General features: G+C 39.4%; 3 protein-coding genes across 5 annotated transcripts; 2 read left to right on the top strand and 1 right to left on the bottom strand.

Annotated features, from left to right (window-relative positions):
* Window positions 1-1,276: 1,276 nt before the first annotated feature.
* LOC131879806 (protein Abitram-like) lies at window positions 1,277-4,807 on the top strand. 3 transcript variants are annotated; one of them, XM_059226240.1, is made up of 3 exons: window positions 1,277-1,709; window positions 4,281-4,577; window positions 4,666-4,807. In XM_059226240.1, coding segments are annotated over exons 1-3 (642 nt in total). In that variant the 5' UTR covers window positions 1,277-1,365; the 3' UTR covers window positions 4,667-4,807. The 3 variants fall into 3 exon arrangements, with proteins under 3 accessions (XP_059082223.1, XP_059082221.1, XP_059082220.1); XM_059226238.1 differs by having other exon boundaries at window positions 4,281-4,581; window positions 4,666-4,803; XM_059226237.1 differs by lacking the exon at window positions 4,666-4,807 and having other exon boundaries at window positions 4,281-4,648.
* Window positions 4,575-18,584, bottom strand: LOC131879797 (uncharacterized). Its single transcript, XM_059226214.1, has 9 exons — window positions 17,901-18,584; window positions 12,851-13,111; window positions 12,141-12,262; window positions 7,237-7,474; window positions 6,762-6,994; window positions 6,058-6,252; window positions 5,495-5,846; window positions 5,146-5,424; window positions 4,575-4,870 (listed from the first exon to the last, which is right to left on the bottom strand). Exons 1-9 carry the CDS (start codon window positions 18,064-18,066, stop codon window positions 4,662-4,664), a joined length of 2,055 nt encoding a protein of 684 aa, XP_059082197.1. The 5' UTR covers window positions 18,067-18,584; the 3' UTR covers window positions 4,575-4,661.
* Window positions 18,585-18,907: 323 nt separating this feature from the next.
* On the top strand, window positions 18,908-25,985 carry LOC131879805 (uncharacterized). Its single transcript, XM_059226236.1, has 5 exons — window positions 18,908-19,045; window positions 21,669-22,098; window positions 22,181-22,448; window positions 23,862-24,194; window positions 24,991-25,985. Exons 2-5 carry the CDS (start codon window positions 22,046-22,048, stop codon window positions 25,204-25,206), a joined length of 870 nt encoding a protein of 289 aa, XP_059082219.1. The 5' UTR covers window positions 18,908-19,045; window positions 21,669-22,045; the 3' UTR covers window positions 25,207-25,985.
* Window positions 25,986-26,501: the final 516 nt, after the last annotated feature.

Consider the following 26,501-nt stretch of genomic DNA (forward strand, 5'->3'; position numbering starts at 1 on the left):
TTGGCAGGTTGTGTGAGTTTTTGGATCCGAGCGGCCCAGTTTAATTTCTGAACCGGAAGACGAGAGAGAACGTGTTCAATGATGAATCTATATATCAGCCCACATTATAAAACCTTTATTTGCGACTCTCGGTCATGTCTCTGTAAAATTTGTATACACATTGTATACCGATATTTAACAACGAGAGTAAAAGAATATAATGGTTCGTATGATATAATAGTGGACTAGAGTGATATGATAGCAGAGATGACTAGAATTGGTTCAATGCACATGAAAAAAGGGAAGAGGGAAGTTACAGGCATTACAGAGACAGGTGGGTTGAGGTAAATGATGAAAAGCTTGGTTATTGCATTAGAATGGCTGGGCCAAATTCATCAGATCCTTTGTCAACTCCCGTCGTTGATGGCATTTGGCCGGGAGCCGGACAAAGGTGCGTGACTGCCAATACTCCGAAGGGATGTCGGGCCAAGGACCAGAAGGTGTTAACAAGTCCTTGACCGGAAAGGATAACATTATATGCATCCTATCTGTTTAGCTTACCAGGGTTTGGTTGTAAGCCATGAGAATTGCTTACGCAACCTCCTAATTATGTGTCTGTAAAAATAGGACAGATGTGATGTGTCAACAGGTGAGCTAAAAGGTATGACCTAGCTAGCGTGACTCGTTGGATCAAATGAATCAAAAAGTGACGATAAAGAGGGTTCAAGTGAGCCATGAATGAGCAAAAATAAAATGAAAATGGTGCATTGCTGAAATATATTGTCAGTATATCAAATTGAGGATGATGGCTGACGGGAGTTAAGCACCGAATCTCAGAGAATACGTCACAAGCTGAATTGACCTATGGCGACAATTTTGGCCAGCCTCTTAAGTCGACAACTTTGCCCCAGGGCATAGAGTTATCAGAGGGCCATGAGAAACTAGACATCAAATACTAATGGGCTGATAGATGGGGCCATCCATGTTTAAGAAATATAACTCTCTGAATCGCATGTTTTTCATGAAATATGGGCTGAACTAAGGGAAGGAAGTCACATTCAATGCCATGTTTCAATTTTGGGTCTGCAAGACAGTGAGGCGCTGTCAGAGTAATTATTGATTGAGCTTGAATGGATTGAAACATCGTTATTCGTATGATTGATCATGGAGAATTGAGCCAATTCAATGATTTACCGATTAATTGCCCCATACCATGACAAATATTGACACAGCTCGATAGCTTGCTCTTGAACACCGGATTATTCTAGTTCGCCGATGAGTTTCCATCCTAATAATACTCTGTGCTCTGTGTGCCATTTCCCCTCAAATAAACAAAACACTGAAGAATCACATGTCCGAATAAATATATGCCCCCATTTGAGCACCATGAGTGTTGATATCGAAATTCCCCCTATTGAACACAGCCTATTGCCCCAGGCTCCAGATGCGGATCCCTTGAGTGTGGAGCAACGATATTACACTCGGTATTACACCCGACCTTTGGTGCAGGATCCTGTTTCGTGTGTTCCACCGACCGATTCGACCGATTCGACCGATTCGACCGATTCGAATGAGCGCAAGTCTCCGACGGATCCGTTCAAGGAAGCCGGTCTCATTTTGGTCCATTCCAATCGGATTTGTTTAGTGTGTTTGTCCCCGCATCACACCATACACCGGAAAGGACTCAAAGTCGAGAGGCTAAACTTTCAAGTGACCAATCGGATCAACAGGTAAGTTTGATAGCTTGGGCAAAAGCCTCACTGGTGTAGACTAAAACTCCTCGTTAGAAAGTATCTTAAGGCTAAACTTGGAATGACAACGATTCGATAACGCTTTTGAGCCCTCTACTCAGTTTTCTAATTGAATATCTCATCCTTTTAAGCCACAAAATTTCTAGACCCTGGTGCTTGGCCAGGAAATTCAAGCTGATCTTTGCACAATGGTAAACTAGCCAAATACTGGGTGGATGTGGTAAAACTTGGAACGAATAAGGCGCCAACAGAACGCATAACTGAACTTAAAACTTGGGTTTTAAAGAAGAGGCCAACCAGGTTTAGACGTGAAGACTTGCTGCAAGCCAGAAGGTTTCCGCTTACTTGCAATGTCCAAAATGTGAAATTCCAACCTCTCCTGATTTTTCGTTTCCTTCCATCACTAATTCTTCTTAGTTCGTTCGTCAATTTTCTGATCTTGGCTTGAATCATTTTGTTTGTCTTCACTTACTTCACTCTCGGTCGTTCTGTCGTTGTTGTTGGCCTTGAAGGCTTTGATGATAACCTTTAAAACACTATAGGAACAATATATATGATGACTTATTTCTATCTGTGAAGTCAGTCAACTCTCCTCAGTCCACAAGAAGTACCATAAAAGATGATCTAGTTGTCAGAAAATGCAAGACAGATATGAGAAGTCCAAAGAGTTCGAAGCCTCAATATTTGAAAGGAACCGGTTGAAAAATTGGTCACTAGTGATACATGCATATTCTCATTCATACACATATGTATCAGATGACCAAATTTATAAAAATACTCTGGAGCTGGTGGTTGATGGACGTGAGTAGTGCCTCTCTCTCTGTACTTGGAGCTTTTGCTCAAATTTTGCCCTTTTTACCCTAACTTTGCGCGGAAAAGTTGTGACATCACTAGAACTATGTCATTCATTGTACAGATATGTGAAAGTTGTGGTCAAAAGTATCATTTTCAATATTTTTTCAATGAAATCGTTTGTTCTAGGCACATGACTAAATGACTTCAAAAGGCATTTTGGTTACCAACGATAAAGAAAAGCTGAGGACCTTGGCGCTTGAAATATGACTGATTTGTGGCTGAAAATGTTAAGAATGATCCATAACAAGACTCACCTATGCAGAAAAGTTTGCCTTACCCATTTTGAGGGTTCCCAAAAGAAAGCACCAAATAATTCATTTTCACAGGAAAAATGAAGAATTATCAAACGCAAAGATATAAGCCTGTTTAAAAGCAAAAAAGACACATGAAAATCACGAATAAGGCGCCAACAGAACGCATAACTGAACTTAAAACTTGGCTTTTAAAGAAAAGGCATGCAGGTTTCTAGATTAAATTTGGTTCACTCTGGGTGCCAGGGCTAGGCCTGGGCTAAAATGCAAATGTTTTTATATTTGCTCTTTTGCGTGTAAAGTATTGAGGTTCTATTTGCATTTGTAGGAAAAGCTTGAGCTTTTGAGGCAAGCAGTAATAATGTGAGAATTAGAGAACAATTGCTATATTGCAACAAACCAAGAAGATTGGGACAATGCAGTGTGCAGTATTGAAAGGAGGTGCAAAAGGTATCTTTTAAAATGCATCTCTAAAAAGTATCCATGAGTTTTTTCCTCAACCAGAATTCAGAATCAATCGTAGTGAACGTACACTTTTGACATGTCTCCAATTGAGGGAGAGCAGGCATAGATTGGTTGGGCCCGCGCAGGCCTCTGAACTAGTCTGGATCGTTACATCTTACATGCATATGCCTGTTCACGAACTTCTAGAAATATGGACTGTGACAGAGCTTTACGCCAAATCGGCCTGCTCTTGGTCCAAGCAACACAGGGCCACTTTTTTTTTCAATTAAAGTAATAAGATAAGAAACACATATCTCCTCATGTAAAGGCAGGTCGTCATTTCTTTATCATTGTATTGTAAACTGGTTCATTTCAAAGTTATGTTGTTGAAAGCTTATGTAATTGACCAAAAGCAGGCCAAAAAGTCAAATGTTATGTAGTGTTAACAACATAACTTTGTACATGTCTCCCCGAGTTCTCTAAGCATAGTTTTAGGCTCAATCTTGGTCAAGTTCATCTATTTAACAAGATCTTGTGATCTTGTGATCTTGTGATATGCTTGTTTGGAGTAAAGTGAACGATTTAGGAGATACGAAATTCAAGTATTGATCTTTTGGACTCCAATACTGTATCGCATGTGTATACTGTATATCACGAGCAATTGTATATCTTGGTTTAAGGCCGATTCTTTTTCTAATATTGCGAGGCTTCGGTTGATGATATGTTTGATATTAACCGTGGCTCAAAAAAAACTTCACGAGCCTCATTTTCATTTTCATGAGAGTTGATCCGTCGAAAAGACAAAAGACTTTTTGCGTGAAAGTAACAAACGATTGCATTGTTCATGACTTTTCAGCAACCTTCTCTTTCACGGTTTGGGACAAAACCCTTGTGATGTTTTATCAAAAATGACGGATTGGGAGTGCTCTCAAAATTGAGGGGCACCTACATGTGACTAGGTCCCTTCCCGACAATACATTTGTTTCGTATTCAATTGAAGGCTGGATAATCTGGACGTGAAAGGAAAATCTAAACGAGGCGCCCAAGTTGTGGATGAGAATGCTATCTTGGCTTGGATCGAGTGCGACAACGGAGAGCGATATCCTTTGAGGAGCCAAGTCAAAGGCAAGCTAATCGAAATCAATCCCAAAGTCATCGAGGACCCTCAAATCATGGTGGACCAACCTTTTGGACCAGGCTTTGTGGCCATCATCATGCCCAAACTACCTGAAGGCTTGAGCCAACTCAAGGAGCGAATGGTCACCGAAGACGAGTTCAAGAAATTGTCGTCGTCTTAGTAGGTATTCTCTTGATTATCTTTTTTTTGTGCTTGTTGTGTAGGGATAAATATAAATAATTCTAAGGCAAGTCAAATTTATGTTTAGGGTACGTATGAATCCATGGTTCTCCCTGACACATCCATGGATCGGGACGAGCTTTCGCTCACAGTTCTCGGCTTGGATCCGATGGTAAAAGTAGCCGAACCTCGTTTAGCTCCACTCCCAAACAAAGAGCTTAATTGCCGGATGAGTTCCGGATTGATCAGGTTTGATCGTCGGCGATTCGTCCCGGCTTCTTCGTCACGTCGATCTGAAACGAATCGATGAATTCGATGATTTCGGTTATGAATTACCCCTATAAAACAGATTTCAATTGACAAAAATCCATCTAGCATTGAGCCTTCCATAGCAAGGGGGATGCATTAACTTTGACTATGTACGTATGATTGGAAGTGCCAAAATTTGTGGGATCCGTCATGTAAAGTATGTCAAGCTGCATTGGTAGTTGATTGGATCGTTCAAAATTTGAACACTCACTCGTAGAGAGGTACGCTCGTAATGCGATCGCCTTATTCAATCACTCACCGGCGTGTTGATCTCTTGGCCTGCTGCTGCTTTGTTCCCGCGAAGTGGGGAAGTCATCAATTTTATCGCCATGCTCCTCATCCTCTTCCTCACTCTCGTTTACATGGCCTTGATCAGCTCCTTTGAATCGCTTGGAATCGTCATTCATTACTTTCTGAGTGGCAAGAGCAAATTCCTCCAAAGTCACATCACGGAGTATATCTTCCAAACCATCCAAATTGGACAAAGAGGATAGGTCTGACCGTTCAAATAGTTCTCTCGTGGGCGTAAATGGAACACCTGCAAAACCATTCATATGTAATATGTATATACGTACGTACATATGTACGTATGTAATATAAACACTTACTGTCAACTCGCTCGGAAACGGACAATGTACGAGATCTGGCTCTGGGTTTCCCGCCACCTCTTTTCTTGGGCGCGTCTGTCACAAATAGTTGTGGGTGTTGCATGGAGATCGATCGAGCGCCTTTTCGAAGGACGGGCTTTCGCTTGGGAACATCAGTTTGAGTGAGACCATCGTTCGTGTATTTGTAGGTGGTCGAAGATCTCCGTCGAGCGAACGGGCCCGTCTCGTTGAACAGATTTTGGAGGGAAGGCACTCGATCTAAGCTCTCCTGATAGGAGTCATGTGCTTCTGAGTGATCCACAGATTCTTTCACCGGGGCCATTTCCTCATCCACAATGTTTTGAATATTCTTCTGCAATATTTTTTTTTTTTATGAATTGATTGATACATGGCTTATATAATATCATAATTTACCAGCCCTATTGATGAATCTTTGCAGATACCCGAGTTTTAAGTACTCGTATATCTATATCCAAATCCATCAAAAGCGTTCACATTGTTTTATTTTGTTTTATCGTTTGACATTCATTATTCGATTGAAGATACTATTGTACTGCACGTACCTGGATTTTTGGTATGTCCAGTGTTTCGGGTGTAATATCATTTTGATCTCTCTCGGCTTGGTCGAGCTCATAAGATGATTGGGTCTTACGAATGACCTGGTCTTCATCTGGAACGTCGTCGCCCTTGGGACTCACCAAACAAGGCTCGGAGTCCGAGATCCGAACTCCTCGTGGCTCATCATCGTACAGTTTCTCCTGAGACAACAAAAAAGCACCACCATCTTCAATCATAACATAGGAGGTTCATTTTCCATCAAAGGTGATGCTCGAAAAGGTGGAGGAGTTCATCCTTTTTGATGAGATATATGATTGTTGGCGTAGGAAGAAAAAAATGGCAAGCACTATTTTGAAGATGGCTCAATTTTCACGCCAAGATTCGGCTGTTACTAAGTAAGAATAAACGGTAATTTTGATGTTGCCTAATCAGAGTAAAAAATGAATGCATCTAGTATAAGCAAAAAGAAAGTGAAGTCGAACTCAAATCCTTGTCCTAAAGAGAGAGGGAGGGAGAGCAGGACATAAAAAATTGAAAGACTTATTGAATCGGTATGATGATGAACAAAACATAAAAGAAAGAAAGTTGGGGTGCAAAATAACGAAATGGGAAAGTCCTCGCCCTCCGTACATTTTTGATTGTCGTTGGTTGGCCTACCCAACAAATAAGCAACGAAGGTACAAAGACCGAAATTCGCGTTTTAACTTACACCTGATCCCTTAGATCTCATAACCAAGATTTCATGAATGATCCTCGACACCATGACCTTCTCGGCCATTTTGATCCGCTTGGCTGCTTTTCGTGCCGGTTTCTGGAGTGACATGGTGATATTGCTGATGATCATGATCAAGTAGCCCAAGCCGAAAACGATCCAGACAATCAGACCAATTTCGTAGACAATGCCCCAACCGCCCAATTTCTTCACGACCTCCTGATCTCGACCTGGGAAAGAAAAGAAAGCGAAGACCATCAGCACTCAAAAGGCACTGGGTCAGAGAATGAATCGTGGGATTAGTTGAATCGGATCGATTACCTGGTTCCAATAATCTAAAATCCCCTGTGCACTGCTTGTAAGGACAAGATAAAAAACATCATGTACAGTTACCATATGTAGGCTACTTTGTTCTCTCAGAGGTAAGCAACCTCGTCGGATATCTAGCAATGAAAAATTCGATCTAGCTTACCCGCCACGTAATCTCCAAATCCAATTGTGGTCAGAGTGACAAAGGCATAATAAAAGCTGTCCAAATATGTCCATCCATCTTCGATGAGGCAGAAAACGCCCGCGGGAATGAACACGAAGATCCCCAATCCGGGAATCAGATAAAATATGATCTCCAAGAAAACTCTCAGATATCGTTTTCCTTTGAATCCACTCGCCTTCTGAGTTTTCTTTGAGGTCCTTTTCTTTAACTTGTTGATCTGTGGAATAAAATAATTCGCACCCTCTCATCCTTCGTGATCATGTGAATTAGAGTAAGACAAAAAATCCAGAGGCAAAGAGTCGCATATACGTAATCATTGGAAGAATTGGTAGACAGTTGGAATTTAAATTGGGTCGTTAGATTGGCTTAATGGAATACATCCCTATGAGAGATGTCATGACAGTCCAATCATTACGATCTCATCGGAGTTACGTCCAGATTGGAGCATGTTCGTTCCTTTAAACGAAAACTGAGTTAGTTGAATCTATACCTTTCGAGGACCCTTGAAAGACGTACTTCAATTCAATTTAGCCACCATCTCTTAACTCGAACACATTATCAAACTCTGTAAAACTAAGGTATGGCATCACATTCTTTTCTTTCGTGAGTACATTATTAAAAAAAACCTTTCCCTCAAAGAGTTTGTATTAGCAAGCACAAAAGTTTTCGCAAAATCTTCAAACTTGACATTTGCTTGGTTGGCTATTTTGGTTCATTTTTTTCCGACGGGAAATCAGATTTAAGGACATTCGAAACAAAATCAAATGGAATATGAGCATTCCCCAATGATGCTAATGAGCCTATTCAGCACTGACGTACATCAAATTACATAATGATACGGGTTCCTAGCTCATTCAAGTATCTGGCACCTACAGAGATCATCCCAATTTTCCTTACCGATTGCCTTGAACATTTTGAGCCATGATTAGTTCTCAACAGAGCACTTCAAATTAACGTTATCTCTTGGCGAAACCATCGCCAGCTGCTGTTCAAAGTGCTGCGTTTTATTTGCAAAATGGTTTGATGAAAGAGCTAAATTCAGTTCAATGATCGACAAAATTGGGATCAAATGAAATTCTGTGTGGTTAAAGGATAGTAAACCTAACAGATGTGTCATTTGTTTTGAGCATCAGATCTATTGCATTGATGCCTTTGAAAAAGTGTTGTTTTTTTCTTGGGTTTATGTTCCAAGTTCAACATGTCGGTCCTCAGGCGAAGTTGGCCTGAATATAAGAGGGAGAACAGCAAAGTACTTAATTTGTGGGGCTGGCTTTTCTCTCTGAACGACCTGTCTAGCTCGCCACTTCATTCAACATGCTACTTTCAGTAACTTGGAAGGTATTACCTAGTTTAGAATAAATAGACCTTGAAGGAAAGGTAAAACCTGAAGAAAAAGCTTTTTAACCTCTCTTCTATTTCTTCGACTTGTTTCTTACTTTTTTTCACATTTTAGAACTCTGTTAGCTGTTTAGTCATTTGAGCCCGTATCTGTTTTCTTCTAAACTTATTTCTCCCCGTCGGGGACAATTTTTTTTATTTTCTTCCGTGCAACATCCAGAAGTTTTTAGTAATTGAATCGTTTGTTTTGCTTTTGGTTTTCACGGGCGTTACTAAACGCTATCAGGAATGTAATCCCACTTAAGATCAAAATGAACGATAATTGTTATCATTGAAACTTGATACAATATTTGGTCGGCCAACGAATTTGCAGTCCAAATTCAACTCCGTTTTTTTTTTCATTTCGGAAAGGCTACAAAAAAAGGAGGTTGCACTTGAGTTAGCCCCATCTTCCATCATGGGTTTGATCCGACCAATAACCTAAATTCATTTAATGCACAAAAAGCATAATAACAACAGGCTTCAGAGGAGAAGCAATTGTAAATGAAAATCTACGTATCAATTAAAAAGTGTCTTAATGTCAAACATTGCAAGCAAGATATCTTAATTTCTAATAGATAAAATGAAGAAATCTCAATGGAAAACCCAGAAAATGACATTGCATGCCGAGCATTTCATAACATAAAGAATGCAGCAAAGAGGCTGAAAGGGGCTAAAAAGGGCTTTTTTGCCGATATAACAACATTTTTTGCATATTTGCAACTAGGAAATTTTCAAATTTTTCACAACTTAATTTTTTTCCGGCCAAAAAGGCAACTTGTTTTCCGTCTCTAAACATAAGCCTTCAAAAGCATTTATGAGCTTTGACCCAAGCCGGCCAGGTTGCAGTTATTGTAAGGGCTTTGAAAGGACACCCAAACACACAAAATCCAGGTTTTTAGATCAGCTAAGATCTCCTTCCATTCTTGGGCTTCTTAATTGTACAATTTGCTTGCCTCTACTATTGCTAGCGAATCTCTAGGCATTGATCCGGTAAGAGGATTTGAGTCAGACTTGGACAAGTTTCTGATCACAATTCCTGATGAACTTTATATTCCAGAGCGAGCTACAGACCCGTCATCCCTACTTCGTTGGTTGGATCATTATAAGGATAAGTAACAGTTTGAGATATTTTAAGGATTGAAGTTTAAGTAGCTGCTAATGATTTGTCAAAAAACGTTTTTTTTTTACCATTTATGACCAATTGCCCCCTAACCATTTTCCGAATATTTTCCGAATAATTCCGAAAATTTGACGAACTTTCAAACAAGTAATTTCATACTTTTTTCATTTTTTTGAACACATCAAAAGAACCTCAATGAAATATTCGCGCTCTTAGTATATAGTTATTTTTTAAGACACTTGATTTCTAGATTCTAGTAAATTGAAGAAAAACAAGTGGTTCAAAAAGAACACAACTTAGAATTTCTTTTTGTTTTAACGAACAACAAAAATACATCTGATCGTATCTTTATATATAACAATTCAACGATTTTCCTAGTTTCATCTGTTTGTTTTTCTTCGTAATAGTTTTGTCAGATGGAATTTCAGCCTTGATTTTATAGATGTTTGCATTTTACTACGATAATGGTCCCAAAAGGAAAGAAACACAAGCATCAAAAAGTCTCATCACCATGAATTCAAGTACACTTTCTCAATTAAGGCAGGCAAAAAGGTGTTAAATAGTAATTAAATCAAAAGCATGTTAATTGATCAGGTTTTTGTCCTCCTCATAGTATTTCCAGAGACACCTTTCTGACCAAACAGTCATGGGCTGCATGGTGAGTTTTTTTTTGCAAATTGAAGGCATATCTTATCTCTTTCTAAATACTGTGACGTAGGTTTCTGCTAAATAACGTCTCGGGTTCTCTGCCAACAATAATAAACATATTTGTTCTACAAATCGCTCTTTTAATTTGTCCTAGATTACGAGTTCACGACGTCAGAAAATGTGAACCTGAACATCGGAATTTTATGTATAAGTAGGCATTATGATTTCAATAAGAGTTTGCTATCTGAGCCTAAGGAGCAATATCTTGCTGAAACAAAAAAAGATCGACCGTTTTATAAGCTTCAACCAAGTGCGTGAATTTTTCATTCTCTAAAATGACCAAATTAGCTTACTAAAACAAACCAAACATTTGTTTAAAACAGCGATAGCATTCGGTGATTCAATTTGGCAATATAAAACAAAAGACATGGTACGTGCCGTTCCTGAAATAATGTAAGACTTTTCAGGTTTGCTCTTTCTCTTTTCCCATGGATTCCTCCCCAAGGGACTCAAATTTTGTCAAAACAGTTGAAAGAGGAGCGAATTTTGGGCACTCATGCAGAAGAGAGCATTTTCAGTCCAAGGTCTCGACATTTTGAACATTTAATTATTTTTGCATCATTTTTTTGTGCTGATTCGAGAGGGTTGGCGTAAGTGGCGGAGAAAATGTTTAAATCACAACCGACCCTCGAATTATTCTCATCTCAATAGATATCATCATATCATCTCATAGATGAATGTAATTGCAAGAGGTTTCTCGGAAAAACGCCCAAGCTTGGTGCTCTTATGATGACATGTTTTGATTAATTGCCTTTTGTATTGTTTTGGAATTTGTGTCCTGAACATTGAGCAATAATCTGGCAATTTTTCGGTACTTCATCTCCACTACTTGGTCTGTGAATGTGAAGATCGGAAATGTACGTTTAACTCAAAGAAGTTACTTCATTGTTTGTGCTTACGAGTGTTTTGATAACCCCGTAGTTTGAAGAGGGCACCTTGGGAATGTGTTTCAAGCTATTGGTCCTATTTTTGGGCCCTCTGTCTAACCTTAATAAGAGCATATAAAACATCGAAAATTAGCTATGGAGACCACTTGCCCGCTACCTCTTCTCCAGTTCGATCTCAGTCGTTTGGCAAACACCTAGGTCATTTTTTAAAAGTCTACGAGATCGATCACATGAATAAAAGGAGTATTTTTTCTTTTCAGATGAAGTGGACACACTCAAGAAAACAAGTCATGAATGAAAATGTGCAACATCAGCTTTTTTGACGAAGCAACCTATCGAACGGTAAATGGCGATAGCTTCTAATGTTAATGATACCAACTTGACGAGAGCACTTCAAATTTGAAGTGGACGAAATAAGAAAATGCTATATTTGTCATCCATTAATAAGATTTAGCGTTTTGGAATCCTCATTTGAATACTACTTTGACCTCTACTTATTTGATGCAGCAACTCAAGTGTCGTATGTTCTTTTGATGAATTCCAATAAAAGTACAACTTGGGTGACCATGTTCTAGATCAAGCCGCAAGGGACAGATACCTTTTATTGACCTCTATTGCACAAGATATACGCCAATCAAATGAACGTATGTCTGGCTCAGCATCGTCAATTTTTGAAATCACCAACAAGAAAAGGCTGATTTGTATCATAGTGTCCCTTTTTAATACGAAAAAAACCACACTCGATTGACTAAATCCCAATGAAAGGGCATATACCTTAGTGCACTTACCCTGTTACCAAAGAAAGTGGCCAAAGAGCCAATCAAAACACCATTGATTGGAATCCCCAAAAGTGAATACAGGATACAAACCGCTTTCCCAGCTTGCGTCGAGGGTGACAGATGGCCGTAACCTGGAAATGATGACACCGTATGAGCAAACTCAGTCCAATAGAAGTAGTAAGTTCCGGAATGTCTGGCAATTGCTTTGAGAATTGTTCCTGTCAGGATGTGGCCACGTGGTCCACCGTACACAAGTCAAATAAGGGGTCTATCGCTTAGCATGGGCATCAAGTAAGGCTTAGCTTGTCCCCACAAGGGATTTTGTTTCCTTTGTGTCGTACTTCTGAACAATAAGAGGGTCTGATCTGACAAAGATTGCCTCAAGTCAAACGTGTACCTTCTCGGTCGAGACATTTGGGAGGGAGCTTGTTTGCCAACAACTCGATTTATAGTTTCGGTTTGTCGCAAACGACCCTTCAAAAGCTCTCCCAAAGCAATCACAAAGTTTCCACTTTGAGCCCCTTTTATCAAAGACGACTTAACAAACCGGACGCAATGTGTCAGACAAAAAGGTCGTTTAAGAGCCGTGAAATTGCGAGGTCTAAGCTTTTCCCTGATGTTTGACTCCACCAATTGTCAAGCGTGGATCAATCTTGGTATGGGCAATAAATATTCTTGGGGCGTCTACGATTTCATTCACCCCCGTTGTTCCCACTTACCAATAGTTGTAAGTGCCGTAAAGGAAAAAAACACCGCATTGTACAAATTCCACGTGGAACATTCCTCAGCCAAGTCAAAGCTCTCCAATCCGTGCATGCTTGAGTTGGTAACATTGTCGAGACTTGGATGTAAAGTGAGCTCGTCTTCCGGATAACGAATGGAAAAGCCAAAGAATCCCGGAAGTTTGTAGCCCTCCAATACTTCGTCTACATCTTCCACGATTTGGGTGAAACTGTCCAACTGATTTCGAGAGAGTGTGCCTGGAACGATGGGATTGATTAGATGATGGAACGTATAAACGTAATACAGTGTACCAATGGGCAGGGAAATGAATAGAACGAGAGAGACCATTTGAGAGTAGTTCTGCCAAAGAATACAAGCCTGGGGACTGGGTAAACATGACAGGATGACAATCTTGGAATGTTGTGACGTCTTGCATGAACAAATGTGGGCCTCTCAAAGGGCTATTTAGATAAGAGGTGCAAATCTTAGTTAGTGGTCAGATTTGTTTTGTGTATCTTGGTAGGCATTGCAAGGTGGCATAATTTACCTTAGGAGGCGGATAGAATTAATTCCTGGAAATAGACGACGGGTCCCATCTGAGCTAACGGCTAAGGGTTTAATTGTGTTATTTCACATTTAGTGGCGCTTTGTATCTCTTTACATTCTTAAGTTCGCTAGAGTACCGTATTGGTAGAACATTCGCTTTCCAATTTGCGAATCCTGGTTCGTTTCCAGAGAAGCCAAGTCCAAGCTTCTCTGTGGTATTTGATTACAGCATGAGTTGCTGCCTCAACAGCTTTAATGGGCGAACCTGCGTTCATTACCGAGGGTAAGGTTATAATTAATGTTGGGCTGTGACAATGAAGAGGGAATATCCCTCAACTGGGGCACCCAAAATCAGATGGCAGGCCGAGCGAGAGAACTGCCCTTTGACTTCGTAATAAACAAAACAAAACAATTATCTTTGCATTCTATTATGGATATCTAGAATAGAGAAGTATAGTATAAAGCTTTGGGATTTCATACTATTGCTCGCTCTGGTTCTACCATGAAGAAATTGTCACCACACATCTTACTGATGGCAAAATATTTGCATCAAGAATTTTTTTCGTATTTCTGGAAAAAAATCCCAAAAAAAAGGGATATTTTTTTAAACACATACTTTTTAAGAGTGAACTAAATGCAATTGCAAGAACGTCCAGACTGATAAAGTACCTCTGGCAAGATAACGTTATCTTGCAATACACCTGTGTACTAACTACACACATATAATCTCACATACCAAAGGTGTGTGACTAATATCAAGTTGTTGACAACGTTTCAAATGATCAAAGTAAATGACGCTTTAACTGTTCCTTTATGACGATCACTCCCAAACCACGGAGTAACAAATAATGGAGTCCTAAGTTGATTGGTGCAATTTTGGTGCTTCATAGATAAACCCGAGTTTCGCAAAAGGTTTGATGATGGAAAAGGGAAGACCAGTTGGAATTTTCGTAGCATAGTTATTGAGAGCTTTTTATGATTATGAACAAACACTTTACATCATTGGGAGTGGCCTCTGGTCTTAAAACGCATTTTCTGTAACTTGAAGTCCTCTGTTCGTGACAAAATGCTGCTTGTTTTGAATCTTGAGTTCCTTTTATAATGCTAAGGAATGATAGAAATTTTCGGATTCTGGGCACATCTCTTGCAAAAGTGAAGAACATTAAATGCCTCAGTCTGTCTTTGTCTACACCTTTGATGTAATTGTAATTACAATAACATATTTGCACTAATGATTACGTCATTGAAAATGAACTTCCAAGCGATTGCAACAGAATACAATTGAAATCAAATTAACTGGAATATAAATTGTTTACATTATACCAAATATTTGTTTTTTTTTGGTTTGTTTTTTCACGGGCTTTTCTAACCGCTACAGGGAATGTAATTCCCTGTACTATTAAAATGAAAGATTATAATTCGTCTATTTATTACCTTTCAATTTTTATATGATATTTGGTCTACCAACGAATTTGAGTTGGCAGACCGAGCTAGTCCTTGAACGTAGGGTTGATCAGGAATGCTATCTAAAAATTTGTCCAAGTCTGACTTGAAAGATGTTACCGGATCAACAAGGCCTACTTATTCCCTACGAATATCAGAGGGAAGTAAATTAATCAATGAAGGAGCCCGAGAAAGAAGAGATGTGGACTTCATTGTTCGAACTAGCCTGGATTCTCGAGGGCTTGAAGGTGCTCTCAAAACGCACATTAAGCCTCTGCGGTCACTAGCATTGACCTTAAATCTTGGGTTGGGACAAAGCTCATGGATACTTGTGAAGACGTACAGTATCAGATACCTTTCGTACCTTCTCTGAACACTGTACAGTCCCAACTTTTTTAGCCTCTCCCAATATGAGAGCTCTCTCATTTCTGTGATGTTCCTAGTGAAACATCTTTGGACTTGTTCGACCTTTTGCAAACCTGCTGAACTCAGTGGAGCCCAAATGGGTGAGGCGTATTCAAGATGTGGCTGGACAATCGACTTGTACAGAGTTAGCATCGTGATGCTATCTCTGGACTTAAACGTGCGATATATCCAACCACACATTTGAAAAGCTTTACCCACCTTCAACTTGATATGCTCATCGAACTTTCCATTATTTTGGAGGATATATGATTGAGAAATTAAAATTTTTGATCTTTTCTAAAAGTAAAAACATTCATTCCCACTCCGGATCATGCCAGTTCGGAAAACGTGCAAAAGTGTGTGCAGAAATATTATAACACGAGATCGATAAAAGAATGACCGAATGAAATGGTTAGCATGATTAAATAGCTGACTAGAACGAGATGTTATAGCAAAGATGACTATGTGAACATGAAAAAAAGTGAAGAAGGGAATATTCATAGGCCTTTTAATTGAATCTATTACATTTGTTTACATTTGACTCCACTGTCACGTCTTCAAAATTGGGGTTTTTATTGATGACATTAAATTTTTCACAGACTCGACATGTGAAAGAAATAATTTCCAAATTGGCTTGACATCTCAAAAAGGAGTGTGATTGAAGTGTAATTGGATTACTTTTCCACAGTATGTGAAAAAAGAAATACAGTTGAAAACCAAGTTAATCATTTTCATTTCAAAGATTTGTGCTTGTAATGAATTGTATTCCAAAAGCAATTGACACAGTTCTGCCCATAGATATGTAGTTTGTGGCGTTGCGTGGATGTTGTTAAGTGGATTTGCAACATAAATCTATGTAGATATCATGCATAACCTGCCCTCAAATCTTGAATTTGTTCTTCCTTTAGGAGATCAATGGTGCTTGGAAATGGAACCATCGTGATTAAAATGCATTATTGAGTCTCAACTTTCATTTCAAACTGGCCAGAAAAACTAGAAAAGATGGTTATATGCCGCAGTTAATCAATTGGCGACCAAGTTGTGCTCGAGTTCATGGGTTCGAGCCCAGGTCTTTTCTACCTTCCTCCATTTCTCTAGTGGATATACGTACACCTGAAAGGGCGACACCAAAACCCGGAATGGACCCTCAAAATCACCAAGTGATAGGAAAAACCACATACTAGGTCGTACAAACTAATGCATACCATTAATGCCACATCAAGAACGTAATGAAATATCCAATGAGACCTTCTTCCCGTAGAAAATGTAAAAAACCCATTGACTGATTCGTGGAGACCTTATCGATTTTCGGGAAATATTCAATGACTGCATAACAAAGTGCGTTAGTGATCGTTCCAATTTATATATATCCAAAGAATAACAATTTCACACCGTATTAGGGGATATTATGTTACGTTTAACACCAACGATTTGAAGACATGGAAATTACTGAACTCTCCCTATGTTCTTTTCACCCTTCAATTTTTGGGGAATTCACTAATGAATCATCACAAAGGTGAAGGCAAATCTGTCTAAAGTGTGAAACGTCAATCGACATCCAATAGCCTTGCTTTATTTTTATACGATGTAGAGGTTCAAAACCATACCCATTGGTCAATTTAATGTTCTTTTCCAATCACAACTGCTTTACTAAAACAATTTGGCTTGTATTTTTGTATATTCTATCACCATCATTGTTTTGAAATTGAGGCAGTTACCCTATCCCAAAAATGCCGTGAAGTCATCATCGTAGTTTTTTTCGCTTTACTGTTCCAATTTCCACCAAGACTAGATTTTCATGAAAGACAATGATTTGAACTGCCTAATTTTATACAATCACATGTTAGTCACCTTGGTGGCTGACCAACTAACCTCCTAGCCGTAAATTTAGGTCTGAAAAATAATGATAACTACCCTCAGATTTCTCTTCTCTCATACACTCTTGACTGACCTAACATGTTACTTGTACGAAGCGGCTTATGGCTAATCGTAATCTCCAAATTCTCTGTCATAATTGAGGAAAATCACGGATAATAAAACGGCCCTTACTCGTCATCAGACAAACATGAGGAGTTCTAGCTTCCAAACTTTTATGCTTGTCCTTGGTACGCTTAGGATTTATGGAAAGCTGACAAATCAACAAAATTACAATCGTCGTACAAAAGGGTTCTATGCCAGACTTGAATAGACATACTCTCAATTTTTGAAACTAAGAAAGCCATTAGAACAAGTTTGTTTTGGATTTCAAGTGCAATTGAAAAAAAACATCTAGCATGTTTCAAAGCACACATTCGTGTCTGGCCTATTCTGTTATAGTATTTGGCAACATCATACTAAAATTGGAAAGTTATTGGAAAGCTATGTAGTTATTGCTCAAAAATGGTTAAACAGGTCTTGATAGTTTAAAGTCGAGTAATTATTTCGTAATTTTCAAGTATTTATAGCAATTCGACCAAAGGTGTTCAACACAACTTGCCCTCTCAATTTGTTTTTGTGAACTCTCCACCCATTCCATCGCACCAAACTCGTCTACCCATTCAAATAGTTGAAGAGTTAAAGAGCTGACAAACATCAGCCATTTCAGCATTCTAGTGTTTCAAATCGAACCTATCAGCATTTTCATCTAAAGAGCAAAGAAAAAGAGCGTCCTACCTAAGAACTGACTGATCTCCTCTTTGGCTTGAGCTTTTCGTTGGAACAAGGCGTGTTTCCGGTCGCAATCCTCTGGGTTTTCCAGCCAACGGAAGATATATCCACCCAAAAGAAGGTACAACACATAGATGACGAGGAGAAGAAACCAATTCCGAAAGGACATCATCTTGTCACTCACACGTTTGGAGACACTGACTCACTGGCTCACTTCACTGTGATTGCTGAACCACGTGGGTTCCACAATTCTTCAGGAATCGTGGCGTACAAATTCCCGAACACGTTGGGACGGAGTTGTCTGGCTCAGGAGAGATATCCGTTGGTGACCTCGATTATCAATGAAATCAGTCAGATCTGTTGTTATATTATCTCATTGTGAGTACAGAGTCATTACATCAGCGAGATGCCGATCGCCTTTTAATTGAGCAATAATGATCATTGACGATCAAATATGCAGATATCTCGTTCTCGGGCTTATCAGCCTTGGAAAATCTCTCGAGCCTTTCTTGGTGACTTGTTGACGTAAAACTTTGAAACTTGTTTACCAACAACAATCACTTGATGACGAAACACTGCCTCACCACCGGTTTTACCGTCCAATCACTTCTGGAAGAGCTCGGACATATCAGCACACACTTCGGGCAATCCCGATATCACCACGTTTGTTAGGGTTCAATTTACATTCAATGGTAAATTGAAGCTCGCCTCCCTTTCAGGGCTGACTAACTGTGTCAAATCATCCGAATNAAAGTCAACATTGGCAGTCGTGTTCACTCTTCACAACCTTCCATTTGCTCTCCCCCCTTTCAGGGCTGACTAACTGTGTCAAATCATCCGAATTTTATCTTCAAAAATTCTCCAATTACAAGTGGAATGCAAGTTTGGCCGGGCACTATAACAAGCATGGACTCTCTTACCAGTATCACCAGACACGTGTTTCTGTTGAGCGTTGTTCACGATGAGTTGGGGCGGGAAATTGGAATTTCGCATTGAGCCAACCATTGATTAACCCAAGTTCATCGGCAATGATTCGGATCAGTATATCATGTTCATCCATTTCCACATTCCAAGCAATCTTGAAACTCTTTTTTCATACAGTCAAGCAGCGTGTTGAGGATTCATTGACCTGTTGCAGACCGACGAGGGTGGTAAGGGAATATCTCCGAACTGAAATATTCTAACAACTTCTTGTCAATATTTGTTCACAACGTTTTTCCACTCAAAGATCCAAAAGTAGAGTTTGTAATAATCTTTGATGGGACTCGTTTAACTCGAGCTAGGTTTCGAGTTCTTTCAGAGAGCTTAAGGCAAAATGATCTATTGGTGCGAGTTTCTGGGTATTTTGACTAGCTTTTAGGTTCATTGGTTGTGAATAGATTGCATTTCCACAACGTTTATGATTTAATTTTTCGGTTTGTGGTCGCGAAATTCTGGAGGTGCACAATCTTGAGGGGAAAAGCCAAGGAAGAGAAAATATCTTCATTCCATTTATTGTTTACCTGAAAGGGCAAAGCGAATAATTGTGCAGCCATCTTTACACACGTGGATCATTCGCCTTTGGGGTGTCGTATCGGTCTTTTAAAAGTTGGTTTACAGCCCTAGCTAAAATGTTCATGTTTGTTTGACGCACTAAATAATAACGCCCTTTTTCTAATCACAAAGTCGACGAAACGTTCACAAATTCCAAAAGCATCATTGGCTTTTCTGGGAATGCCTTACGTCTCTTGTTTTGAAGATGTTTCGAACTTTTACATATTCATGGAAAAAAACAATCATCGCTCTTAATTGCTCATAACACTTCACATTTTGAATGCGATTAATTGAATAGAAACGTTGCACGACAAGTGAAATCTGCACTAAATACCCTGCGGTCTCCAATCTAAACCAGAAGTTGATCATCTGATCATTTGCCATGATGACACATTAAAATGAACCATATTATATCCAATAGCGCCACATACGCATACCCACATCTGGGTCAAAATTTTATACCAAGGGTCTATGGGGTGTTTCAAAAGAAATGGACCATCCGAAGTTATTGGATAGATATTAGATTTGCAATCTTAATGATTAAATTTTGTTTAATTTATGGCATTTGTAACCTTTTCTGTTTCGAACATCTTTAAATCATTGAGTACATTTTATCGCTAGATAAAAAAGTTATGGCTTTAGTTACAATAAGTTCACAAAATGTGGAAATAAGTCTCTTCCCTTAATGATGATAAAAATTAGTTTTTGGTAGGAATGGTCAGAACTCAGGTAGTTTGGTAGAGGTCCTAGATCACTAAGAATAATATGGCCTGGAAAAGAATGGCCTTGTAGATAATGGAGATAAAAATGTCGAGCAGGTTTCGTCCATGAAGGATTTAGATTTAGTCCTCCAAAATAATGGAAAGTACGATGAGCATATCCAGTTGAAAGTTGGTAAACATTTTCAAACATGTGGTTGGATATATCACACGTTTAAGTCCAGAGATAGTATCACGATACTAACTCTGTACAAGTCGATTGTTCAGCCACATCTTGAATATGTCTAAAGATGTTTTACCAGGAACATTGAAGGTATGAGAGAGCAGGATTTAAGTCAGACTTGGAAAAGTTTTTGACTAAAATGCCTGATCAACCTTACGCTCAAGGGCTAGCCAGATCAGTCAACCCAAATTCGTTGGTTAAAGAGGTTGTAATTCGACAAGTTATTCAAGCTCTTTGGAAGTTTTACCGAGCAAAGACAGACTAAGTGTTCTTCTTTTTCATTGGCTCATTCCATAGATACATTTCTTCAATAACTTTAGTTCAGACTTTTGAAAGTCCTTAAATCTTTATCTAAAACAAATCTAATTGATTGTATAACTACGCAGTGTTGTCAAACGAGAAATGCCGGAAAGTGCAATCAAGTTCAGAGAAAACGGTAATACTCTCCATCAATCACAAAAAAAATCATTTTTAGTTGAAGCATGATTTTTTTGAAGGACAAAGGCAGAGTAAATGTTTTTTTTGAAAAATAAGGGACTTCTCATTTTCTTCTTCTTTTTTATATAATTCAAGGCAAGAAAATGTCTAAAATTGTTAGCCAGAAATGCTTTTCATTTGTTTTACAAAAGATCGAAAACCAGCAATTTTCAACCAAAATCCTGTTTTAGGCTAGTTTAAAGAGTTATAGATAACGAAATTGATTGAATTGCCCAAATAGGACCGAAAAAATTGTTAAATTTGATTTAACCAAAAGCAGTATCTTACCGAACCCTGCTGATTGAAAACAAGGAGGTGTTTCTCAAGAGGTTCGAAACGTGCAACAATAGAACACTTTTGGACCGTCTTATTTATGAACACAAATTAAATCTGAATCAGTTTAAATTTATGACGCTTGGGCAGGCTTTACACCAATGTCCCAGAAGCTCGTTCGACTTCATGCAAGACATTTTTTGGCCTCCAGAGAGTGATGAACTGGAGCAATACTGATAATCAGGTTATCTATTATCAAATAGCACAATATTATGTTTCCAGTTTGTGTGCCAAAAATATGCCTTTGATACATAAAGCCTCATTGCAAATTTTAACAGTTAGGACGTTTGAAAACCAAAGGTGGTCCATTACTTTTACAACACCTTATAATTTGGTCCCATATCTCGGTGGATCCCATCACCAAGTCGGCACCCGGATATTTGATCTCCTTCTTCAGAGAAAATTCTTATACCCCATACCATTTTCTAAGGCAAAGCAAAGGAATGTCAACCTTTCTCTCCTGACCACAATAGGCCGGTTTATTTGCAGAGTACCCTGTGAATGCAGTACAAATTAATCTGGAATTTGAAAACACCCCAAGGCTTCCTAAAGCACAGATGATGCGAAGGTCATGATGATGCATCAGCATTTAAGACCTTGCCATCCAAGCAAAGGAAGTGCGATGAGATGAGTTTGCTACTATCAAAAATTCTGACTTCCTCCGAAGACTCTAAGTAAGAAATGCAAGACGCGTTCCTGCCGGCTGGTCCTCAGATTTGTTCTACGACGGATTCTACGTACAGAGAGTATTCCACTTGGGCAAACATGCTGGCAGATTTCTTCAAAAAACTCTGAAAACTTTCCAAAGGCCGAGATAAGAGGCGAACTTTCTTCCGAGTGCCAACCCAACTGAACAACCCAACAACATGACTTCAACCTGGAGGAACAGTTTGAGAGGATTCTTCACGCAAAATTCGGGGTGAGTTAAGGATCATTCATTGGTCTCGGGCCTCTTTGTACATCGAGTTGAGGCAGGATGGTTTTGTTTTTGAACCTCTTAGGTCTGCCAACGTGACCACGGATTCCGATGAAACTCGGCTTTTCAGACGATCTAGTCTGCGGCCGAACCAACGGGTTGCTTCCGATATTGAGCGAGAGTCCCAAAAGGTGCGGATTCTCTCGATATCTTCAAGCTCGTCGGAGTTTGACGATCTGTCGCAAATGAACTCAAATAAAAAGGTCATCTTGCGGAGACATTCGAATTATGATGATGTGCCCTCTTTTGTTCAGCGTTCGGTTGCTAAAATTGAACGGGGATCGTTTGGCATGGTGAGCTAAAAAACTAATGTTTATGTGTGTATATATAAACTCATTGATTTCCTGTAGAGACAAGAAGAAGTCACCAGTTTTTAATTATCTTTCACATATGTGTTAGCTGAAGTCCAACATTCTGTTGTGTTTTCTTTAATAGAAAGTTTCTAAACATGAACACTAACGTAATGGCAATAATGTTTTTCTTGCGTTAGGGGAATGCAGAAATTTGCCAATTCAAATTTGGAATCATATATAGGGGCTCTTTTTATATCAGGAGACCAACAGGAACAAGATTGCTTCTATAAATGATATACGCCCTGTAATTGTATAAGATGTATATCAAAATTTTAAACAATCTAATCTCAAAACAATCTTAGGCATTGAAACAATACTTCTTTTAATCCTTTAACAATCGACTGCCCGTTTTCTCGATTGCACCACGTTCAAGGGGTCATCAAATTTGCCTCACAATTTGGCCCTTCTCAAACCAAATTTGAGTAATTTGGCAAACATTTTTCAAATCTTCAGACAACAGTGCTGTCGAAAGACTGACGTAAACGTAGGAACCGAAAAAGCATCATGAATATGCCACCCAAACAAACTTGTTTATTGTTACTGCCACTCGAAAACACAATGTAGACATTGCCTACGTATATGAAAGAGTACAAGCATGACGAAAATCCCCGCACGAAAAAGGGGGAAGGAAAAAGAAAAATTACACCCAACCGCCGAGCTGAATTGTCACAGGCAGAAAATACGGGCATTGGTACAATTCAAGGTTCCTTATGGTCTAATAATTTCAAGATAGGGCTACGATCTGTAATCAAATTTGGGTTTTCGCTTATTCCCATTGTGTACTATATTTGACGTTTGAAATGGTAGCCACGGTGCCCTTTTGGACCTTCTATTTCATTTTCATTAACTGTCATTCATTCAGACTACGCTTTGCACATTGGCATTTAAAGGGTACAATGGGTACGTTCCAAAATAACACCAACACCTTTACTAATCTGGTCTGTCCATGTGACGAGCTTCACTGCGCCAAAACATGATAGAAAAATACGGACTTGTGTGACAAAATAATGAAGCTAGCTGGCTCTAATTGAAACGAACAACCACTGTTTGTTGTGCCTCCATAGAAAATCGTAGATTACAATTTCGGAGCTGAGGAGATGCACTAAAATTTCATTCTCTTTGCTTAAGGCTAGGCAGCCTTCAAAAGCAGGCATCTTGCTTGCTAACCACGTACTGCTCACTGAAATTTCATTATCCAAAGCCTGTACTGTCCTTGACAGATTCTCTAAGGGGCTCTCACGAAGCAATGCCGCACACCTTCGCCGGTTCGTATTAAATGCAACTTTTTCTGTGCCATCCTCCCAAGGTCAGATGCGTATGAAGTAGTACATACCATTCATGCTGTCCTTCCAGAAAAGGTCATCTGACCAGAGCGTGTCTCTCTCTGGTCTGTCGCCCTCATCGCCAATGCCCGACGAAAACGACCACGTGGAAACTCAAAATTCTCAAGATGAGGCATTCCTCCGCCAAGAGTCAACCCAGTCTAACCGGTTCACTACATCGGAGGAGAGTTCCAGTGACGATGACGATGAAGAAGATGACGAAGGTGATACCCACACTCTGGGTAACGGGAGCGATTGTGGGGGATTAGCCTCGAGTAGCTTGCAAACCAGTACTTTGACTTTGGTGTTGGACAGTCAGAGCGAGATACTGGAAGAAGACAGTGTTGCCGGGAGACTAATTAGGGTCAGTATTTGTCCAAGGAGATTGAAAAACGATACGATTTGAGTACAAATGTGAGAATGTAACAAATATGAGCTTTCTTTGAGAGCAAGAGAGGCCTTGTCAAGGATTTCACCTTTCTCTCAAGTGTAGGTGAATGGATGAACCTTGTTCGGAATGTTCAATTCCTGGAGCGACCAGTGCGTGGAACAAAGGCCACACTGAATGAAATATTTTGGCTGAAAAATGGCTGATTTCGCCAGTTAGTGTCTCTTTAGTCCTTGGAAAGAAACTAGTGGCTTGTGGCTGATCTCAAGGAACCGCCAACTCGTATAGTAGGGGATACTCTTTATATTTAAGGGAAAAGGAAGTTAATAAAGGGAAAGGAGAGGACAGAGAAGATAAAACCGGGAAGAAGTGGGAAAAGAGACGAACCCAAGGGCAGGGTCGCCACATGCTCTACTTTTTCCCTACTCACCCTGTCGTGGGCTTTGTAGATATTTTCATCTTGAAAAGTTTATTCAAAAGACCCAAGAAATTTTCGAACTGTTTTGTACGAGTTAAGAAATCACTGTTAAGTGCGGTGTCATTGTTGTCGGCCTTTGACTGAGCCATAGATTGAAATTGGAGATCTGACCTTCCAGTTCACGACATAGTTTGTTTTTTCATCTGTTCGTTGGATTTTGTAAGCATAAAGAACGCTAAGTCATATTGCTATAGCCATATTGCTATGCCCTACCCGACAAAAGGACCTTTTTTGATTCCTCTTGCCGACCAAAGAAGCTGAGAGACATATATTTTTCACCATTATTTGCCGCAGGTTTTTGACGAAGACCTCGAGAACATTGTCAATAACATCGTGGGAATGCCGGATGGCACGAGGAAATTACATTTTCTTCAAGAGATTGTGCGGTCCCTACGAGCCCTCAAAACTGATGTCACAATCAATAGTCATTTCATCCTACTCTCTTCTTTGGTATGTCAACCCATCATGGAGATGGATGAAGAGCCTTTTGAATCTGTGGTGGTCCATTAGGAGACAACTATTGGACTCACATGTCAAGGCCCAACTCGTATGGATGGATTTCCATATCATTATTCTGTATCCTTTCCGGGCCCTTCTCAAAGACGAGACATACTGGCAACTGGGCCTCAGGAATTCACTTGTCACTCTCTCTCTCTCTCTCTCCTCTGTCTCTCTCTGTCTCTCTCACACATAGGAAGGCCTTTGTGTCAATTGTGTGGGCCTCTTCTGCCTTCCAATATAATGAGTGACAGACGGAGGAGGGCCATTGTCATGCATTCGATATCAGAACCGCTCTCACAATAAACCAATTCCAATCCCAACGTGTTATCCGTACTCGTAATGCAAGAAACGGAGAAACCTCTTCTTTTCCCCTTTCCAAAACAATTCATCTGTGACGTTTTGATAAAAAAAGGAATTCTGATCTTAACAATCATGGCTTTCCCTCCGTTTCAGAAAATATTGAGTTTATGTGCCTCCATTATGGACAAGTAAAAGCAGCAATTTAGGAATTCCAGAAACTTTGCTGCTCAAATTTATTGATTGCAAAACTGCTTCCAAGATTTAAAGGGTCAAAAATTGTGTTGGTACAATAGCGCAGGTCGTGACATATTCCAAATGCATCTTTTGCTTTTTTGCATGTTCGTCGCGGGTGAAAGGACTTCGGATCGGAGAGAGAAGGATGCTCATTCACCAATATTCAATTCAAGAGTCTTTTTATTTCACAAGTTCTCGTGGATGTCCCTCATTCACACTTCAACACGAATAAAACATTTACATTTTCACCACCATATCATCTCACTTTTGTTTTAAACTTGGTTGATTCCATTCATACATATACTCTATACATTCAGGAAGGTTGATGGAATTCATCATTGCCTTATTTTCCTCAATGTCATTCTTATCTTGGTAGTGGATCTGGATTCGGTTGAATCTTTGCGTGGGAGAAGAATGCACATTTTCCAGAACTCGACATAAATTCACCTTGGGCTTCACTTGAAACTCGTGTCCCACAATTTCATTGGCTTCCACGCCGGATCCAGGCTAAATATTATTTGAGCGGCTGAAATGTTATGACGTTATGTGGTACGAGTACTTTATGCATTTGAAAATTGAAGGCTTGACTGGTTCGGGTGGAAAATAAAAAGAACAGAGAGAAATGAAGCTTTCTCTGTCTTAACGTTCGTACCCATAACATCAACATTGAAACACTTACTTGTTGTAGTTGGTATTGTTTACTAATATTGTTATCAAGTTTATCAAGCCATCCTGACAGCTGGTTCATTTTATCAAAAATAACAAAACGA

Source organism: Tigriopus californicus, chromosome 4 (assembly GCF_007210705.1).
Source record: "Tigriopus californicus strain San Diego chromosome 4, Tcal_SD_v2.1, whole genome shotgun sequence".
Taxonomy (NCBI): domain Eukaryota; kingdom Metazoa; phylum Arthropoda; class Copepoda; order Harpacticoida; family Harpacticidae; genus Tigriopus; species Tigriopus californicus.

What these genes read in the sequence shown, in the direction of transcription:
- LOC131879806 (XM_059226240.1), top strand. Translation starts at nt 1,366, where the DNA reads ATGAGTGTTGATATCGAAATTCCCCCTATTGAACACAGCCTATTGCCC. An exon ending in GTGACCAATCGGATCAACAG is followed by an intron (nt 1,710 to 4,280) that starts GTAAGTTTGATA and finishes ATTCAATTGAAG; the next exon opens with GCTGGATAATCTGGACGTGA.
- LOC131879797 (XM_059226214.1), bottom strand. Translation starts at nt 18,066, where the DNA reads ATGATGTCCTTTCGGAATTGGTTTCTTCTCCTCGTCATCTATGTGTTG. An exon ending in TACGGCACTTACAACTATTG is followed by an intron (nt 12,263 to 12,850) that starts GTAAGTGGGAAC and finishes CATCATTTCCAG; the next exon opens with GTTACGGCCATCTGTCACCC. An exon ending in GCCAAGAGATCAACACGCCG is followed by an intron (nt 4,871 to 5,145) that starts GTGAGTGATTGA and finishes GATTCGTTTCAG; the next exon opens with ATCGACGTGACGAAGAAGCC.
- LOC131879805 (XM_059226236.1), top strand. Translation starts at nt 22,046, where the DNA reads ATGACTTCAACCTGGAGGAACAGTTTGAGAGGATTCTTCACGCAAAAT. An exon ending in AACGGGGATCGTTTGGCATG is followed by an intron (nt 22,449 to 23,861) that starts GTGAGCTAAAAA and finishes CTGTCCTTCCAG; the next exon opens with AAAAGGTCATCTGACCAGAG. An exon ending in TTGCCGGGAGACTAATTAGG is followed by an intron (nt 24,195 to 24,990) that starts GTCAGTATTTGT and finishes TATTTGCCGCAG; the next exon opens with GTTTTTGACGAAGACCTCGA.